Genomic DNA, 21846 nt, shown 5'->3' with positions numbered 1-21846 from the left:
ATTATTGTCTTCGTCCTTTGATCTCCAGTGGAACACGATCAGATCTGCCGTCTCCTTCAATTTCTCTTGCCTCCTTTTCCTCTCTGATCTTCGGTGAACCACTACTAGATCGGATGCAAACCTATTGTGTTTTAGGCTAGATATCCAGTGAAACATTACCGTCTGCATCGCATCAGAGCTCATTCGTACTAGATCTGTCATTGTTGTTTCTTCTGCCACAAGATTTAAAGTTGTATGTTCCAGATCTATGATTTATGCCACCACAAATGTCAAGATCTACGATTTTTGTCACTACCGAGTATCGATGTCCAGATCTTCAAGCTGCAACGAGATATGGTTTTGTGTTCTTCAAGTCTCAGATTTGGTGAAGCGCCACCAACTCGTCTCCATCTCTTTTTTCTCTGATCTCTGGTGAAACACCACGAAATCTAAATCAGGTATGTTCATTTTTGTTTTGAGTGTTTTTTCTTTTGTTAAAATGTGAATTGAATGTTTTAATCTCTAATATTAGTTTCAACTACAATTAAGTTGTGAATCTACTGCTATTAAATTGAGAATCCAAGTTAAAAACAGAAGTATAGTAGGAATCGAGGTATAAAGAAAAAAGTGACAAAAAGTTGAAAACTAGTTTTGACCGTTTCTGACATTTTTAAATTATCAAATTATCAAAAATTTTATTCTTAGATAATTGTTAATTAATATATCTTTTTTTACATTAAAGTATATTAAAGTTTATAATTTGTATTAATAATTTTAATGTATTAATAATTTTAACTAACATAAACTTTATTGATTTTAACTGTTTAAACATGTCTTCATTGTTTATAATTTTCGTATATGGTCATCTTTATAACTTGGTTAATTTTATTCATATATTAGACTACTATCTTTATAACTTATTTAATTTTATTCATACATTAGATTGATTATTATAAGTTTGTGGAGATTAATCTTAGATAGTATATTTAATAATGTAATTCGATAAAAAAAACAATCCATTAATTTTGTCATTTCAACTGTTTTAATCATGGATTCGTCATTGATTGTTTAGTCTTGTTAACGTTAGTTTTAACTATTATGAATAAAAAAATATTAGTTTTATATTGTGAATACATGATTTTTTTTATAAGTTTTAAGGTATGAATATATGACTTTTTTTTATAAGTTTTAAGTTGTGAATGCATTTTTTATATTTACTTTTCTACTTAAATATGTTGCAGTTCTTTAAGATTCACTTTTTTTTTTATCATTTTCCCTTCTGTTAAGGTGTGAATTTAATGTTTTAATCTCTCATTTGTTGTTTTCTTTTGTTAATCTTAGTTTTTTAACTGCTACTAAGTTGTGAATCCAAGTTTGTTTTCTTATTTGCATAACTATGTTGTTCATGACTTATGTTTTTTGGTTGCTATGTTGTGAATTGAATTTAGAATGTGTGTTATTATGTTAGTGTTTTATCAAATAATGTGAATGTAGGTATTTTAAGTTGTGAATTATGATGTTTTAATGTTTCACCGGTTGTTAGTTATGTTAATGTTAGTTTTAAGTTTTATTAATAAGAAAATATAAGTTTTATGCTACAAACATGTGAATTTTTATAAGTTTTAAGCAGTGAATACATAATTTTTTTTATAAGTTTTATGTTGTGAATGCACGGTTTTTTAAATATACATTAATATCTTTTTTTGTAGAGAACACAAGGTGTTTGATGATTTGCTTTACTGAAAAATATAAGTTTTAAGCTCAATGAGAAACTTAAGTTTAAGCTGTGAATGCATGATTTTTATACATATTTGATTGTTTCTATGAAAGAAATAAGTTTTAAGTTGTGAATGCATGGTTTTTTATACAAATCTGATTGCTTCAATGAAAAATATAGATTTTAAGTTGTGAATGCATGAATTTTTATAAGTTTTATATTTCTTGTGTTAGTGTTTTCTCAAATAATGTTAATTTAAGTTTTTTTAAGCTGTCAATTTTGATATTTTAATGTTATTGTTTAGCTATCTTATTATTAGTTTTAACTGTTAAGAAATTATTAGTCTTTAGTTGTTAGTGCATGAATTTTTATAACTTTTAAGTAGTGAATGCATGATTTTTTTATTAAGTTTTAAGCTATGAATACATGATTTTTTATACAGATATAATTGCTTCAATGAAAGATATAAAATTTAGGTTATGAATGCATGAATTTTTATAAAGATTTGATTTTTCAATGAAAAAGATGAAATTTTAGCTGTAAATGCATGATTTGTTATAAGTATTAAGTTGTGAATGCTTGATTTTTTTACACATATCTGGAAGGAAGGAAGGAAAGTGGCAGTGGTCGCACCGGTGGTTAGTTGGCAGTGGTTGTTGGCAGCGGTGTGTGGAAGTTGGTGGTAATAGAGTTTTGGTTGGACTCTTTTAATATGTGAATTGGTGTATAATGGATTATATTAAGTTTTATGTATTAATTTAAAAATAGAATGTATTAAGTTGTATATTTTATATAAATTTTGTGTTAAAGTATGAATGAAGATATGTATGAAAATACTAAACTCTGTATTAGTGAATTACTATGTTTATTAAACTGTGAATATTGTATTTTAAACTGTAAATTACTATGTTTATTAAACTGTGAATATTGTATTATACTAAAATTTTGAATATTTTGGCTGGAAAAATAAAAAATATTTCCAAAAAAATGGAAGCCACAATGTTTAATTTATTAAGCTGTGAATACGACTAAAAAAATGCCACTGAATTTAATATTAGTCCGATGAAGATCAGTCAGTTTAGCATACAGTCTTTTTGCACTATTATAGTAAATATTCCTTTGTTTCATCAACATAATATTGTCTGGTCTAACAAAATGCCTACCTAGAGTAATGTTATTAAGTTGTAGCTCTAGACTATCTAATCGACTTCTCTTAGATTCCAAATGTTTCTGAGTTACTAGCAACAAAGATTTTGACCTTTCAGCTTCGCTACTAACAAAAATTAACATGTCATTAACATAAGAGAGAGTATCATCAAAATCAGATAAAACATCATGATAAGAACTTAAAGGAATGTCAAAAGATTCAAGAAGAGAACGTACCTTCGATGTCATAGGAGATTTGTCTGCTCCTGTTGACACAAAGCATTTCCCAGTAATCTTCTCCTCATCAGAACTATACTCTTCGAACCTTGCATACATAGCGCCATGTGTGGGGTTCCTCTTCTCCTCCTCATCGGAACCAGAAGACCAAATCCGGTAGGTTCCATCCTCATCAGCACCTCCCTTCGCAACCAGTGACAATCCTTTCGTCATCGCCCTTAATTCCTCCAACCTCTCGACATAAAATGCCTCATCTTTCACTCTTTCTTTCTTCTCCTCTCTCTTCCTCAGCATGCAATCAACTGCCAGATGGTTCGCAATATTGCAGTAATTGCAGTTGAAACCAGAGTCTTCTTTCAGTTTCTTTTCAACCTTATCAGTAACACTCTTGCTCTCCTTCTTCTCCACCTTTGACTCCTCTCTCATTCCTTTCCCAGATGACGAATTTGCCTTGAATTCGTTGTTACTTTTGTACTTAGGATTAAAAGGATTCTTGAAGAACTTCTTTACATTATTGTTGGAGTAATACGCCACAGCCTCATCCTCCAAATTCACAAGAAAACTTTCATCTTCTGAATCAACCTTCTCAGCTACTTTGATCTCAGCTTCTTTTGCAGACACCTTCAACTTCAAGGCAAGAGGGCCTCCCAGATTCATTTTCCCCTCTTCATCTATCTCATTGATTTTGTTCTCATGAGCTTTGAGAACATTGTAAAGATCTCCCAATGAGTAGCCATCAAAGCTTTTCTGTGTTTTGATCATTAAGTTGATGTTTCTCCATCCCTTTCGAAGTCCCGTAAAAATGTGAGATTGAATTCAAGTGCGGAACGTGTGACTCCATAACGATTGCATTTGAATATCAACTCATTGAGACGATCATAGTAGAGTTCGATGGTTTCACCTTCCTTTTGCTTGAATTCTCCAAGTTCTAACAAACACTTCTTCACTAAGCTCTTTTTCGTCTTCTCACTCCCTTGATACTTTTCCTTCAAGGTATCCCAAATCTCTTTAGCCTTCTTGTAAACTCGGACAAAATTGTAAACGACTGGTGGAAGAGCACCACGAAGTTCGCGTAAACACTTTTTATCATTAGCTTTTTGTTTATCGGCTTGTACTGCAACATCTCCTGTAGAACCAACTGTTCCAATTTGTTCCAACCTTCCTGGACGGTAATTACCACTCGTAACACATCTCCATTGATCCTCGTCAATACCGTTTAGGTAGTCCTCCATGCGATCTGCCCATTGCTCATAGTACTCTGCGATAAGCATTAGAATCTTAGTGGAAGGAAGATCCAAGAAGATGAGAATAGCTAGACATTGTGTTCATGTTGAAATTCGTCGTTGTTGTACGGACATAAATGATGAAATGATTTAGAAAAAGAAATCTAGCGGATGAATCTTTCAGAAAAAGATCAGAGTTCACTCAATTTGTCAAATAAAACATAGAATCGAAACAAATTAGTTGAATAGATCAGGTTTTCTTAATCAAAAGTGTGGAAATCTTTTGAATCGGAAATAGCGATTCAAAACTTTTGAAAAAGACGAGAAAACCAGAAAACGACTAAATAAATCCTTCTCTGATACCAAATGTAGTTCGTTTGAATCGAGTATATAGATCGAAATCAAGAACAAAATGCGATAAGAACAAAGATGTAAATAGAATCTGTTTGGCTCAATGATTTCGTCTGAATGAATACAGGAGTACATAAAGAGTAAAGTGCTCTCACTCTTAAAAGTTAACAAAAGTTCACACACTTAGTTACTCTCGACTCATATACCTTCCCTATTTATAGGTACATACGGACGCGTACAAAAAAACATAAGAACTAGACATGAGAACTTCGACCTCTAACAATGCCTTATGTAATACATACATTCGAAATACAACACAACTTCGAAAGTGACCAGGCCTAACTGTACTTTGACACCTCACTATAAACTTCGAACCTTACAATGGGAAGTTGAAGACGGGGACATTAGGGGAGGAGCGATGTCGTGTGCAGCTATAGAGAAGCAGAGGAACATGGGAAGTGGATAGTAACCGTAAATATGAAGTTTATACGGCTGTGATTTAAAGTTGGACAAATCCAAAGGCTAAAAATCATTGGACGGTTAATTGTGATCCGATGTTAATAATAATAGTATGGGTTGACCTTTTTTTATTATTCTTATTTATTGTAAAAACCTATATTTAGTTAGGGTGATTTGTATTTCCATATCTCTCTAGTATTTTGTATTAATTAAAGTGGAATCAATTCAGTAGGTAATTTACATCCAAAAATCCAAAATTATGATTCCTATATGGTATAGCCAAATTTTGATCCCTCTCCCTCCTCAACCCTACTATCACCTCCGACTCCATCTCTTTCCTGTCAATCGGTTATACTCATCCATGGAACCTTGATCTTCCTCTAATGAGATTCCATGGAATGCTCCTCTTCACATGCTCACAATTAAATTGTCCTCATCTAATTAACTTCTTTGAACTAATCAGATCATTCATCTTCTCTCTCATCAGAAGTGACTCGGTGGTTTTGTTGATGGTTCCAACCCAGCTCCATCGACAACAATTATCAATGATGCCAAATAATTGCCCAATTTAGACTATACATTTTGCCATCTTGGCTAGAAATTGATCAAATCACCCCTACTAAATATACGATTTTTACAATAAACAATAAACGAGAATAATAAAAAAGTCAACCCATATCTCTGATTACAGTTTCAATAGCCTTTGGAGTGTGAAATTGTTGGTGTAAGTCCTCCTGGAAACAAAAGCAATCTTGGAAGAATTATACTGAGAAATTCACATTGATATTGGTCTTGTATGTAATTATCATATAAGACCCTACAAAGATTCCAAGTGAAATAGAGTAGATTGGTAAGTTGATTATCCTTAACATGACTGGTAGATATATCTGCATAGGTTTGTTTATTTCCATGATTAATTTGTGTAATTGGAATGGACAAATGTGTCTTCCATCACCTATTAGAATGATGCAGAAACAAACAATCGTTTTTCTATGCATTGTTTAATTCTTTTGTTTATGTTCGTTTCCAAGAGATATATTTGGTCTTAGTAATTTTAGTTCACCAAAAATCTGTTGCATTTATGTTTCTCTATCTCATGTGACGTGGGTTGAGTTAGGCAGTCAAAGGGGTACCACAAATCCACAATTGTAGTGAGTAACTTCACATTACTAGTTTTACAAACCGCGAAACTTTAGAATTCGTGGCATTTTAATCCTTTAACATTATTTTAGCTAAAGATTACAACCATGAAAATTTAGAACTCCTATTAAATCCTCGACATTTTACCCAAACATTACAACAATGAAAATTTACTTAAGTAATTACACTTGATTACGGATCTGGACTTACCAGAGAGGGGTGGGTGGAAATAAAAAGGGATCACATACCATCATACAGTGAAATCCACATATCTGAATTCTTCTAGAACAGATGAATTTGTACTTATTTGAAAAGGATTACCAGAGAGGGGCAGATGGAAGACGGCTATACCGGCCAAGATTATCGCTCATGGCCAAAAGTCGGACTTAGTTGCCGGAGAAGAAAAAGGAGTGCGAGTGAAAACGAAGGTGCATAGAGTTCTAATAAATAAAAATAAAAATAATAATAATAGTAATAATAAAAATAAAAATAATAGAATTAATAGTATTCTTGTTATTACTAATTGTTTTCTATCCATTATCAGCAAAAAAATCAAGATCAGCACGCACGCCATGGATGATAAACTGGTTTCAGCCTACAAAAAGGCAATAAAAACCATGAAAAACAATATGTAAGGTTTTTTTGGCTACAAAAATTTAGAAATTAATGGCTTTCTAATGTATGATCATAATAGTTGGGTTTTTTTTTTTTTTTTTATTTCATGCTTTATTATTATTATTATTATTATTATTATTATTATTATAAAACTATGTTATAACCAATGGAGACCACGTTCAGTATGTTTAAAATTATTATATAGACAAAAAAAAAGTCAAAAAAATGCAACGGATTATCAATTGTAAGTAACTCTGAATTAATTTGTTAAGTAAAATAAACATAATACTTAACGATAGATTTTGAAATATTTCTTTGTATATTTCATTGGTAGTTTTATTGGGATACATTAAAATTTGAGAGATTTAATATGATTATTAAAAGATAGATTTCATCTAGTTGAAATTGTGGTTAGGATAACATTTTTATTTTCACAATTTAAATTGAAGTTGATTTGTTAAAAACAAAAAAAAAAAAAAAAAAACCAAAAATTGATAAAAATCATAAAAAAAAATACCATGCGTCAAAGAAACATGCTAGAAAAGAAACATGTGATATTTTTATGTTTCTCTTATAAGAATATGTAGATGTAATTATTATTTATTAATGATAACATTTCATTTATTTCATAAAATTAACAAAAAAAAAAGAGAAGTTATAAACTTTAGTAATTTATGAATACAAATATTTATGAATCATGCATGGAATAGATTTTGAGATTAATAAGAGTGCTGTTAAATAAACATCCTTTTGATACTACATATTAAAAAAGTCAAAAGTTTTTTCTAAATCCCGATAACTTTTAATATTGGAGTCAGTATGCGAATGTCACATTGAAAACTGTATTTTTTATAAATAATTTTTTTAATAACTAGCTTAATTATATTAATTTTTTAACATTTAATCACTAACTTTTACAATGTAGATAAGTACATAGAAACTAAAATCCATTAAGAGTAACAAGCATATTCAGGTAAATATCATAACCACTATAAAACATACATTACGGTAAATCTACAACAATTTGATTTATTTTTTCAATTAACTTTTTTTTTATTTATAAAAATGTGTATTAATTAATATATTAAATAATTAAAAATAAATAAAGTAATTACTTGCCATTTCTTAATTACTTCGCGGGTTTACTTTTAATGATTGCTTTTAACTAGTAATGATTAAGAGTGTTTTTTAGTTTAGTAAAATAGAATATCTTTTTAACCGAGAAAAGTTCTACGATCTCACGACGTGAAGGAATTTCTTGAATTTCAAAAATAATGAACATACATTTTCTGCCGATGTTTTCGCAAGTTTACTTAATATTTGTAATTTGCTCTTGTGGATTGAAGGTACATTTGGTGCCCATGTTTCCGAAAGTTCCTGAACCATCCAAGAAAAGTTGTAGAGAAGAGTAAGCAGAAACACTATGGGTGTCAATCAATGACACGTCACGAAAAAAATATCCGATACGAAACGAAACTGGGAAGAAATCGAAATTAGAATTCGTGTTCGTGTTCGTGTTCGTGTTCGTGTCAGGTGTAAATAACACGACATCTTGTCGTGTTGTGGTCAAAATTTGACACGATTAACTTGTGTTTGTCATTTATATTAGATTAAATATGAATTAAATAAACTAATAATTGTATTATGTGATCTTTGTCGTATCGTGTCGTGTTTATCGTGTTTTAATCGACTCGTTTTTGTGTTAATGAAAATAAACACGACATCTTGTCATGTCGTGTTCGTGTTACATAAAACTATTTCGTGTCGTCTCATTTCAGACAAAAACACAACACGAATGTTGGATTTGACACCCCTAAGAAACACTATATATTAGTACAATCTAGTTGTTTAATTAATTACCATGTATAGAAAAACTTTCACAAAAGAATGAACTTACTTGCAATTCCAAAGCTTTCTCAAGTTTCTCTACCACCAAACCCATCGAGGGTCGTTGTTTTCGATCATCCTCCAAGCACTGATATGCAACCTTTGAGACAATATTCAATGAATCCGAGTCCATTTGTTTCTTTAAATCAAGATCAATTATATCATTTAAATTTCCTTTTTTATAGCAGGTCTTAGCTAGTTCTGTTAGGAATCGCCGTTCATTATTTACATTCATGAAGACCGGCCTCCCACATAGTACTTCAAACAACACCACGCCAAATGAATAAACATCCGACTCTTTTGTTGGAAACTGTCATCAAAATTCACCAACACCAGGAAGCCAAAAAAATAATATAAACTGATCAAGTTGACTGACTAAACAACCCAGAAGACTGCACGAATTAAGGAACGACTAATGAAAACCATCAAAACCAGAAACCTTCAAACGGAAACCTCCCAACACTTTTGTGAAGTAGTCAAACTTACGATTGTTTTCATTAAATCTTTTAAGAAATCATCAAACTATTCATAATTAGGATTTGTTTGGGTTTAGTCGTTTAGACTTAATTTAATTTTTTTTTTTTTCATTTTTTTTCCAAATCCGAAAGGATTTTGATTCCATTTGTTTGATTAAGATTTTTTCTTAATTCTTGGGTATTATTATTTGAAATGAAAAAAAAAGAACGGAGTCTGGATATCTAAAACCCAGATTGGATTGTATTTTGTTCGATGAAAAAATGGATTTGGCGATCATATTTTTTCTAGTTTAAATCAACTAGATTAAAGCTTAATTAATAAGGTGATGTAAACGATTTCCGAATTGATGGTGGGAAGGGTTGAAACCCATATTCTTTTATTATAATTTGTGTTGGTGATTTCATTTTTCTTTTTGTAATCGATGAAATCTACGAGGTGCTTAATTGACAACTTTGATTTTTTGAGATAAAAAACTACAAAGAGAATATCTAGTAGCACAACAAGTAATAAGCCACGTCATCTTTAGCGACCACGGGAACCTTTAGTGGCGACATCAGAAAATGTCGTCGCTAAAGGTTTCCGTCGTCGCTATAGACGACGTCGCTAATGACCTTCTATCAGCGATCCTGTCGTGCCACACGAAAGTTGATCCCGACCGTATGGCGTTAAACTAATCCATCGGTTAGGGTTTAATCTCATGGGAGGTAATAGAGGCGACACCAATTGCGAGGGCATGTCGCCGCTATTGATGGCAATCCGCGTGAATGAAATCTTGGTCGTACGATTATTTTTGGATCGGACGGTTAATAATCACGGCAGAAAGACATGTGATTTTCCCTTCAACATGTCGCCGCTATTGCCCAGGCGTCGCCGCTAAAGGTAACTCTGTTAAGACAATAGACAATAATGAATAGATCGATAAATTCTAAACAGGAATATAAATCAAAACAATAAAAGGAATGATCGAAGTAATGTCGAATGATTAATAATCACTGCCTTAGAAGATCTTGATGAAGAAATTCTTTGTAAAGGGACGGTAGGGAATCACAAAACGAGTAACCCTAATACAATACATGCATGCAATATTTAAAGCCTAACCCTAGCATCATCAAGACGGAGGGACATGCCCAAACCGTAAAAAGACTAACTACATACATAATAAATTTGACACAATCTAATAAATAACCCAACAATCTCCCTCTTTGTGTCAAATAAGGAAGACATATTCTTTAGTGTTGTTGGCGCTTTTGAACTTTGAAGAGTAACGACATTAGACCAAGAAAAGATTTACGAACAGTGATGTACCACTTAATCATATTTGTGAAGCATTTCATCTCAGTAGCATTGTTCCCTTTGTACCCTCCTGCTAATTCCATAACATATTCTAGGCACGAAGTGGAATACAAATGCTTGTCAGGCAAAAAGAATCAACGTCTTTGAAAATTTGCACTAGCCCTTTCTCGTATCTGGAACGTTATACTCAAGTTGTCCTTCGGAATTCGTCCCAGTTTCATCTTGTCAAGATCTTTCGGAGGCTCCTTAGGTAGCATTGTAGGTTTCTTTCGAAGAACAGTCGCAATCTCCACATCCATCTTACCAACTTCTTGGATGTAAGAAACCAACATTATTTTAAGATGTGCAACAACAGGTTCGAATTTCTGTTCATCCTTTAGCAATAGATGCAACAGAGAAATTCAGTCGAATGGGTTAAGGTAGGGCAAATCAGCAAGAGTAAATTCAAAAATAGAACTCGCAGCCCCTCGAGCAACCTTGAAACGAGCATTGATAAAACTCTCAGTTTCAATTAGTCCAAAAACTATCACATCAATAATCTTCTTTGAGCTCCAAGTTTGGTACTGAGGCTTCGTGTGCTTGAGATAGAACGAGAAAAGCACGTGATCAACATCATGGTCCGGAAGAGGGGCGTTCGTAATCTTATCAAAGCTACAAAACTGAAAAGCCTTCGGAGTGATTGGAAGATCAAGCTGCGAGTCCAGAGAGTTCTCCAAATCAAATGATACTACGGGCTCAAGCCAGTAAACATTTGGATTATTAACGGCTTCGTTCAGAATACGCTCCATAGACCAGGAAGGAAATAAAAGCTTTTGAGATTCCAGGGTGACTTGGGCTTCACGGGCTTCCTTTTCTCGAGCTTCAGGTTCCTTGGCAATTCGCAAATTCTCATCAATCTCTGTGTCACGAGACTTGCGTTTAAGTTTTGCTCCTTCATCATCTTCTTCTTCAACATCATCATCAATCACCTTTTCTTTACCTTTCGATCCCGAAGCTTCATTACCCTTCGGATCTTTTGATTTCGGCTTTTGTTCATGCTCATCAGAGCCACCAGCTGGTTTCATGATTTCTTCACCATATACCTTCTTCGCTTCTCCCCCTTGGTTCGGAAGAGTACCCGATGCCGAAACACCTTCTATCCGATCAATGTGACAACAGTCAATTTTGGGTCAAAGAAAGTCAACGAAAGTCAATCAGGTCAACTCAACTCGCATTAGAATTTTAGGAGAAATGTGAACTTTCCTAATGTTTCTAATGTACTATTGACAAGTTATAATATAAAGTACCTCTCTGGTTGCAAATTATCGAATATAAACCCGAAATAAGGTTAGTATCGTAACAATTCGGTAATTCAATTTTATATTATTTTAGTATAAATAATATTCATAACTCAATGTAGTGGAGTTCATAAACTTTACACTACAGGGAAAATTCATAGCAAAGGCTACAAACACAAAAATTTTGGTGAATTCGTCACCAAATGCGACAAAGTCTATACCCGGCTAAACACCCAATTTTTAACGGAACGAACTTGGAAATTCGACCTAACTTTCATATAACGTATTATTATTTTAATAATAATGGTTATTATGATAATCTGAATTTTTATATTTCAAATTAAATATTTTATACATCATTTATACCCTATTTTCTTTATAAAAACCCCGCCATTGTATAAAAATGATAGGATTTATAAAAGTTTGACTTTTATTTTTATAAAAATCACTAGTTAATTAGGATGTACTCTTGTCTTAATTAGCCAACTACTAACCCTAAAGTAGACCACCTTTAAGTCCCATCCATGTTCTTCCTCATAACCCACTCTACCTACCCCACCCACCCTCTTTCCCTCTCTCTCTTTAAGTTACGGCCACAAGGCCATTTCCCTTCACTATTTCTTCATCTTTTGTTCTTCTTCTCCAAGAAAGGCTCTCAACTTCCAACCCAAATTTCTCCCAAGTTGATTCTTGAACTTTTGGTAAGTACTTCCTTCATGATCTACTGATTCTACACACATATATGCTAGTTTCAATACATTTACACACATTATCATGTGTTACTATTCATAGGATCTTCAAATCTTCAAAGTGTTCTTGACTTGAAACTTTCCATCTACAAACTTCCATTCATCAAGAAAACACACATTAGGTGACTTCATACCCCTTTATTTTTGAGTTTTTCCAATTTTTATGGGGGGGGGAATACAAGTAAACTTGTATAACAACACAATTTGTTATACATGCTTCTTCTTTTAGTTGTGTAAAAATATTGTATTCATGAAAAGATGTTATTACTTAGTTATTTTAACATTTACATGTGGTATGTTTGTTTAGAAATGCAAAACTATGAAACTAGGGTTTTTTTTAACATAATATGATTTTTCTAGCAATAATGGTTATAACCAAGTCAATACACCATTTTTGTAGGATGTAAACCAAAATATGTTATTTGGAACGTATGTCTTGAAAATAGTCAAAATACCAAAAATTTAGTTTTACAAAAAGAAAACTTAAGAATCTATCGTTTTTATGTAAAGGCAAGTTTTCTACGGCCCCTTTTATGTTTTTTGGGGGAGAATACACACTAAAAAAATCCTATTTGGATTATTTAAAGGCTTTGCAAACTAAAAATACATGTTAAGTCACTAAAACATATCTAAGGGTAAATATAAGCTTTTTACAGAAACGTTGTGGTTTGTTCACGGACTGTTTTACCTTTCTTAAACTTAATAGATTTCAAAATGTACAATATGAAAACAGTTCAGGTCTATACCTTTTTAAGGACTACTCGCACGCATTCATACGATTTTTCTACAATTTATGGTGATTTTTACAAAACTGCCTATCATTTCAGAACATTTTCGGACAAATCTGTGAAAATGAACATTTTCACTCTGGTTAGAAACCACTCAAGGTCAGGGTAAAAATTATGGACAAAGTAGACTCATTGTCTAAGCTCTGAGAGTTTATGGATCCAAATTTCGACTCACGATGATTTTTCTATAAATTTTCTAAATACACGGTCACAACAAAACATTTATATTAAACTATAATAGGTATAGTTTATGGGTCATTGACACTATTTTGCCGAATTTGGGATACAATTCGAATAATTATTTAAAGGTATAATTATTTTACACTGTATTTACTATGGAAAGACAATATTTTCACTTACAAAAAGGGTTTTCATTACACAATACGTACACCAGTTAATACAATTTTGTGAGACATAGTCTTCACCGTACCTACCAGAGTACCTACAAAAGTCCTGTATTATAACCAGAATCTCCCATAAGAGAGTGTGATACTTGTGTATAGATCTATACGGGACTGACAATTCGGCACCTAAGCTGCTTGCAACAGCTAGACCGGCAGGTCTGGGGTAACAAATGTCATAACATTCCGACGCCTGAAGAACGTCGTAACAGGCAATCTATATCTTTAGCACCGTTATAATAACTCACATGGGGTATTAACAATACATTTGGTTTACCGGGCTAACATACATTCATATGGTTTTATATAAGAATGAAACTACATATTACTATTTTAAGTATAGAAATACTATTGAGTCCAAGAGATTGCGTCATTGGGATTAGCATCTCGGTCCATTTGTATTCTCGGTCTGGGCCTGTCCGCCAGTGTTTTGTTTTAGGGTTTAGTATATAGATAGTGCATGCATGCATTATATTAATTACGCTTCTTGTTTTATTATTTTGACAGATCTTGCATTGTAACCCTAGCACACCTCTACAGTAGCAATTCACGTTGAATTCTTCTGAGGTGGAGCATATTAATCATTCGACACTCTTTTGATTCATCTTGGTGTTTATCATTATCTATTACTTATTATTATTTTATTGATATCTGATTGAATCTATCGATCTTAGAGAATATTATTCTCATCAATTGGTATCAGTGAAGGAGACTGTGTAATATATACGCATCTCTTCTGTTGGAAGAACAATTTTAGGGTTTCCGCTTTTATCGAATCTGTAGAAGTCGTCATCTCTTCATTGACGCTATTTCTTGCTTTTGATAAAACCCTAATTCAATCTTTACAAGTCTGATTCTTAGCAGATATCTAAAAAAAGTTCATCATGTCTCTCGACGACTCACAAACCAATCCGATCAATATCTCCAACAGCATTGGATCCACAGCTAGAATCCCGATTCTATACACTCAAGATTATGAAGTTTGGACGCATCACTTTGAAGACTACGTCGTTGGTTCTGAAGACAACGGTTATCTTATCTGGGAAGCAATAACCTTGGGTACTTTTGTTCATTCTGGAACAAATAGAACCATTAAGACTCAAAAGGAGTACAACAAACTCTTAACTGACGTGGAGAAGATTCCTCAAGACGAAAAAGAAAAGTTGTTATGTAATGTTAAAGCCATGAGAATGATTAGATTTGCTTTGCAGTCCGATACTTTTCGTCTGGTAAGCCCATGCACCACATCAAAAGAGATCTGGGATAGACTCAAAGAGTTGTATTCCACTGATGATGACCTGGAACATTCTATCCAAAATCTATTGCTCTCTGAGTTCGGTGCTTTCCAACAAAAGCCAGATGAAAAACTTATTCAGGCATCCGATCGTTTCAACCATCTTCTGAGCAAGATGATCAAGCACAGTATTAGAAGAGAAGTGATCAAACAGAAGGTCACATTTCTGAATGGTTTAAGACCCGAATGGATGGATGTGGCATCAACTGTGAAGGCTCACGAGCAGTTTAAAACCTATTCATTGGCGAAGATGGTGGGAATTCTCAAGTCTCATGAAAGTGTTGTCACAAAGGAAGTGAAAGTGGTGTATAATATGGGATCCTTGGCCCTTCTCTCTATGGCGAAGAATGTGGCAGAAGATGAAGAAGAGTCAGAAATGTCAGAATGTGATCTGACAAGCGAAGAATATGCAATGATGGTTTCCAACCCAAAGCGGTTTGCTCGCAAAAAGTTCCCAGTTGCCAAGAACCGAAACTGGCAGGGAAGCTACAGCTCGGAAAAAGCGAAAGAAGAGATCAAAAATAATCCTCAAAAAGATGAAGAGAAAAAGGAGAGCAAACTGGTAGGAGACTCTGGATACGATTGCAACTTCTGCCATGGCAAAAACCACTTTGCTAAAGATTGCATGTTAAGAAAGCTATCGAAGAAGAAGGAGCGTGAAGATAATGAAGCATACCATATGCGCAAGCTGGAGGAGATAAAAAAGAAGAAAGCCACTAACAATTCTATGAATGCTTTGATTGTGCAGGAGAATATTGTTGATGATGAGTTCAGTGGCGTGGAGGTCTGGTCTACAGACTCTGAAGATGAAGAGGTACGTAAACCCATGCATGGCAGGGCTTTTGTGGCGAAAGAAGATAGTGCTGAGTTCGCTGGGAGATGCTTGATGGTGACAGCTGGAGTGTTTAATGCGTTCGTCTCTAAAATTAAAGCGAAACAAACTGCTCTGCTCTCTCAAGTAGAATTTTGCATGTTTAATGCGTTCGTCTCTAAAATAGAACCGAAAACGATTAATATTGCACTTGATCACTCCGATTGGGTACAGGCACTGCAAGACGAACTCCATGAGTTTGAGCGAAATCGAGTTTGGAGATTAGTTCCCACACCAAAGGATGCATCTGTAGTTGGCTTAAATGAGTTTTTAGAAACAAAATGGACAAAGAAGGGACTGTGATTCGTAATAAAGCAAGGTTGGTTGTGAAGGGATATTGTCAGGAAGAAGGTATTGACTATGAAGAAACCTTCACTCCTGTAGCAAGGTTAGAATCAGTGCAAATCTTTCTGGGATATGTTGCACACAAAAATTTTGAAGTGTTTCAAATGGATGTCAAGTGTGCTTTCCTGAACGGAGAACTAGAGGAGACTGTATATGTTGAGTAACCACCGGGTTTCGTGAATGAAAGGTATCCTGATCGTTGCTATATATTGGATAAAGCCGTCTATGGTTTGAAGCAAGCTCCTAGAGCCTGGTATGAAACCCTTACTCGATTTCTAAAATTGTCCAAGTTTAAACAAGGTTCGGTTGACCCAACCTTCTTTCGCAAGAAAGAGGGTGACCACTTAATGATCGTCCAAATCTATGTCGATGACATCATCTTTCGTTCCACGAATCCCAGCCTAACAGCTGAATTCAGGAAGTTGATGGAGAATAAGTTTGAGATGAGCTCAATGGGTCTAATTAACTTTTTCCTTGGCTTGAATATTAGACAAGGACCCGAAGGCATATTTATCAATCAGAAGGCTTACACGAAGACCCTACTAGCTAAGTTTGGCATTATGGGAGATTCCAAAGTGAAGGTTCCTATGACATTTGGAACGAAGTTAACACCATCTCTGGAGAAACCGGCTGTTGATATGACTCTCTATCGGCAAATGATAGGGTCTCTGATGTATCTAACAGCTAGTAGACCAGACATTATGTTTTCTGTTTGTTACTATGCCAGGTTCTAAGCTAATCCACGCGAACCTCATATGGTGGCTGTTAAGAACATCTTCAGATATTTGAAGCGAACATCTTCTCTCGGTCTGTGGTATCCTGCTAAATCAGGATCTTTCGTTCAAGCATTCTCTGATGCTGATCTTGGAGGATGTGGTTTGGACCGAAAGAACACTACAGGCGGATGTCAATTCCTCGACGGTAAACTCGTCAGCTGGCAGTCTAAGAAACAAACATGTGTTTCACTCTCTACAGCCGAAGCTGAGTATATTGCTGCAGCATCTTACAATTCCCAGGTCATTTGGATCCAAAGCAAATTAAGAGATTATGGCCTGAATATGAAGAAGATTCCTCTTTATTGCGACTCTGAAAGCACCATCAGGATCTGTCATAATCCAGTGCAGCATTCTAAGACGAAACACATAGCATTGAGATATCACTTCATCAAGGATCATGTAGAAGATGGGAATGTTGAAATTCACTTCGTTCGGTCCTCTGATCAATTGGCTGACATCTTTACTAAGGCCTTGCCTGACGCACCGTTTAATAAAATACTACAAGGCTTAGGAATGATGGAAGTTGAGTCAGTTCCAAAACCACACTCATTTCATTAAGTATAACTTTCGTTTTCGCTCTCTTAAAATTTTCTAACAACCGAAATGAACCGAACGCTCGGTCTATTTCGGCTCCTGATTTTTTAGGAACCGAAATGAACCGAAGGCTCAGTCTATTTCGCCTCTTATAACTTTTCAAAGCGAGCGATTGTTACGTCTTATGGTTTGGAACTTACATATCCTTTGTATACTATGTATATATTTTGCTTACTCTACTTTATGTCTTCAATTAATTTCTAAAACTCAAAAATATTTTCTTTTCTGTTTTTATTTCTTTTTCAGAAAATTCATAAAACTCAAAAATATTTTCTTTTCTGTTTTTATTTCTTTTTCAGAAAAATTCATAAAATCCAAAAATATTTTTTTATAATTCGAAAATTCCAAAATATTGTATTTCAGTATCACAGATGCACTTACGTGATGGAGCTGGGGCAGGTATAACATTCTTTATCTATGTACTAGCTAAGTGTCCTTAGAAGCATGTTGATGCATGTCGACCGAAGCCTCCAAGACTTTGAGTGAAGCCTTACTTATTCGATATATACAAATCGTTTCTTCCCAATTAGGCTGATAAAATCACTCAAGTCATGAGCTACCTTACTCTTCTCATATTGAGTTAAGAGTTATCTGCTTGGTCTGTCTTTAATAAGAAGAGGTACTTTCGGTTCTTTAACCACCTATTCTTATTTCTCCATCTCATTTTGGTTCATAATCATAACCCTTGAGACTCTCAGCATTTACCACTGAGGTTTATGATTAAACAACATCTGTGTTGATGATCTTAGTTTCGTTTCACCACGTGCTAAGTGGGACCCAAGATCCAATGCCTTAAAAGAATTGACGGTACACACTCCACAACTCTAGTTTTTCACCCATGAATTAATGAAACCACTTTGATGGTCTGTACCTTGAAATCTTTTTTATTTTTGTGTGATCTTTATGAATTTGTCTAACACCAAGACTATTCTTCCCAAAAAGATCCAGTTTTTCATTTTTTTTAAGATTTCAACATCTATATCTCCAAGTCACTGACTATATTATCAAACCTACTTGTTTAATAGGCCACACTGGTCTGAAAAGTACTTCATCCAACTTTCGGTCTTATGTCAAGTACTGAAGTTCGGTTGAAGCAAAGCCACCCCTTATAGCCTCAATTTGAAAAGATGCCTTTCAAAGTTTCTTAATAAACATTTGATCGTATTTCAACGGGAAACCACACAGACACTTCTAAGTCTCTCTTGACTTTGAAGGAAGCGATTCGTGCCCAGGATCCATTGTTTCATGTCTAAATAGACATCACTTAAATCCCACAAATAATTTGCTTTATTTCTTTTCTATTGGCACACTCTTGCACGAAGATCTTTATGATTTTCCCAATTCTTGTTCGTGGTACAAATGGAAATTTTTCAGCTTCGATGCTTCGGTTGTAAATGATATACTAGTACACTATGATAAGGCGCGAACATTGCCAGCCTTACATGAAGCGAAAGGATGTGTCACAGTTTACAAAAGAATTTGAAACGTTTTCGAAGTTGGAAAGGCGGTAACAAGATAAGATTTCAAACCGAGTTCTTGGATAATATTTTCAACGGGCGCTTGAATTTGAAACGATTCCTATCATCACGCCTGATGACGTCTTCCTAGGGAAACACAGCTGTCAAATCGCGCTTTTTCAGGCGCCGATTCAGAAGATCGTTTCATCATTACTGCGGATTCTTTCTCTCTCCTGGGAATGGTATATAAGGCTTTCTCACACCTCTTGTACCACTTTACCACTTCCAAATTCTCTCAAGAACCCTCAGGCGAATTTCTAATGTTCATCTTCTTCTTCATACCTGCAACAAGGGCTGAATCTTCATCCGTTCATGAACAAACTGCCTCATCTTCTCTGTTGACCATCAAACCCAACCAAAACCTAATCATCGATCTGAATCCCTTTCTTTATGATGCCTATATGCTCCAAGTGGTTGAATGCCTCAAATATTCACCACTTGTGATCGCTATGACCCAAGTTGAATCTGTTCCGATGTCGTTGCTCTCTCAAGTCTATACCACAGCTTCCTATGAAAAAAACAAGGAACGTATTTTCTTCGAGATCTTCAATCACAAAACTTCTGTTTCCAGAGTTCGATTTTGTTCCCTGTTGAAGCTTGCATCTGATGATTCATTGGTGAATCATGATTCCATTTCTACGACTCAGCTGTTCATGATGTTTTACGACATGGGGTACACTGATCTTCTTACAACGGTGACCAAGTTCAAGAAGTATTGCCTTCCATCACAGTGGAACGGGTTATTCACTCTTCTTTTCAAGGCGTTTGCTGAAAGGGTTACTGGGTCAGACGGGGCTAGCAAGGCTCTCATGACCTTACTCTATGGTCTTTACCACGACATCAACTTAGACTATGGCTCCATATTATGGTCTCAATTGGTACAAAGCCTCCACTCCTCTTCAAGGCATTCTGAAATCTCCTGTGGTAGGTTTTGGACTCTTATCACTCATCGGGCCATTGAGAAATTTAATGTTCCTATCATGGCTGATGCACTGAGATCATCCATTGGAACCTTCCACACCACAAAGATCATTGTCTCAGACCCAACCAAATTTTCTTTTGTTGGTTCCATTCCAGAATCGATGTACCGGTGTGTCTCAGCCGAAAGCAAGGTCATCAGGGAATACAAAAGGCTTCCATCTTCAGGACCGAGACAACTTACTCCTGAAATGCAGAAATCTCTTGATGAAGCTGACAAGCCAGCTAAGCGTGGTAAGAAGCCCGATCAAAAGAAGTCGGAGAAAGATGGTGAATCCCCCAAAGTCTCTACGCCCAAAAAGTGTAAGACCGAACAAGAAGCTCCTTCTGCTCCAAAGAAGCGAAAGGTGAAGAAGATGGCAAAGAAACCAAAAGCAGTTTCGCCTAGTGATTCGGATGATGCTCCTTCCGATCATGATCAAGATAAAACAACCGAAGGTGAAGATGCTCACCTCAGAAACTGAAACCCCTATCACTTCCAAACCCATTTCCCCATCTCCTTCCTCAGACTCTTTCCCAGTTCTTGGTGGAGAGGAACTTGAATTTGAATCTTATTACTACAGTCCTTATCGAGTTCAAAGTGAGGATGATGATGATGCTCCTCTTACAAAGAGACACTTAAGAGATCTCAATGAAAAACTTGACAAGTTGCTCGCTTCATCTTCCTCTTCCTCTACATCTGCTTACTCGGATACTGTTGTTCGAGCCCTTATAGAAACAACCCTCAAACAGCATGATGAGTCTATCCAGCAGGCAACTCAGGCTGTGGATGCCTCCACCTTGTCTTGTCACAAAGCCTCATAAGACGTACCCAAGTTCATTTCCGATGCCAAACTTCTTCTGGAATCTCTTAAAAAAGCTGCAAAGTCCAATGTCAATAAGGTTAACACTGTCATTGACTCTCTTCCCAAATCTCTTCAGGCTGAGCAAGAAAAATTTGACTTAGTAAGAACCAGTCTTCAAGCCGATCAAACCTCTCTTTTGTCATCAATCACCACTCGCCTCGACAAACTTCAAGCTGACCTTGCCATGGAGAATAAGATTATGGATGAACTTGCTCGCAAAATTACTTTGCTTGAAGTTCAGTCCGCTCAGCTAACCCACGCGAATAAAGAGATTGATTCTCTAAAGTTAGAGCGAGCTGTTGTCAAAAGTTGTGTCTCTGATGTCCTCGCTATTCTTTCCAACCTGGTCAATGCTCATGATTCGGTTCTAACTCTCTCGGTTAGAAACCACCTTACTGAGAAGTTACTTCCTTCTCTTGAAATCTTAAGCTGAATTGAAGGTGTTATGGAGCTGTTTGTTACTCCGCAACAAGGGGGAGAAGATCTGCAAAATCCTCAGAAAAAATGTCACCAATAAACCGAAGGGTAATGAAGCTTCGGGTCCTAGTTAGACGGACAAAGGAAAGGGCATTATGGGTCAAAGTACTAAAGAAGAGGAAACCGAAGAAGAAAGGGAGAAAAGAGAAAAAGATGCTTATGACACTTTGGTTTGTAGACAAGCTCTCTTTCTACTGTGGTCATTGGAGAAACTGATAAAGGAAGCTATTGAGTCCCCGAGTACTCATTGGCTTGAACCAGTTGTTTCTTTTGACTGTGAGAATACAAGGGATTCTCAATTGACATGCCTATCACCCGAAGAGCCTTTGTGTTTCATTGTTTCGATTCTATTGCTCATGTCCCTTCTCCTGATTCAAAGGTTGATCGAGACTTAATCAACTACTATCTGG

General features: G+C 35.1%; 1 protein-coding gene across 1 annotated transcript; it reads right to left on the bottom strand.

The window, feature by feature from the left end:
- Positions 1-3840: 3840 nt before the first annotated feature.
- On the bottom strand, positions 3841-4350 carry LOC145157964 (uncharacterized). Its single transcript, XM_079076934.1, has one exon. The coding sequence runs from the start codon at positions 4348-4350 to the stop codon at positions 3841-3843; it is 510 nt and encodes a 169-aa protein (XP_078933060.1).
- Positions 4351-21846: the final 17496 nt, after the last annotated feature.

The sequence above is a fragment of the Lactuca virosa genome, chromosome 2 (genome assembly GCF_052849685.1).
Source record: "Lactuca virosa cultivar CGN04683 chromosome 2, Lactuca_virosa_CGN04683_v6, whole genome shotgun sequence".
Classification (NCBI taxonomy): Eukaryota; Viridiplantae; Streptophyta; class Magnoliopsida; order Asterales; family Asteraceae; genus Lactuca; species Lactuca virosa.
The sequence above is the reverse complement of the archived record's forward strand: the minus strand, read 5'-3'. Positions and strand labels throughout refer to the sequence as shown.

What these genes read in the sequence shown, in the direction of transcription:
- LOC145157964 (XM_079076934.1), bottom strand. Translation starts at nt 4,350, where the DNA reads ATGCTTATCGCAGAGTACTATGAGCAATGGGCAGATCGCATGGAGGAC.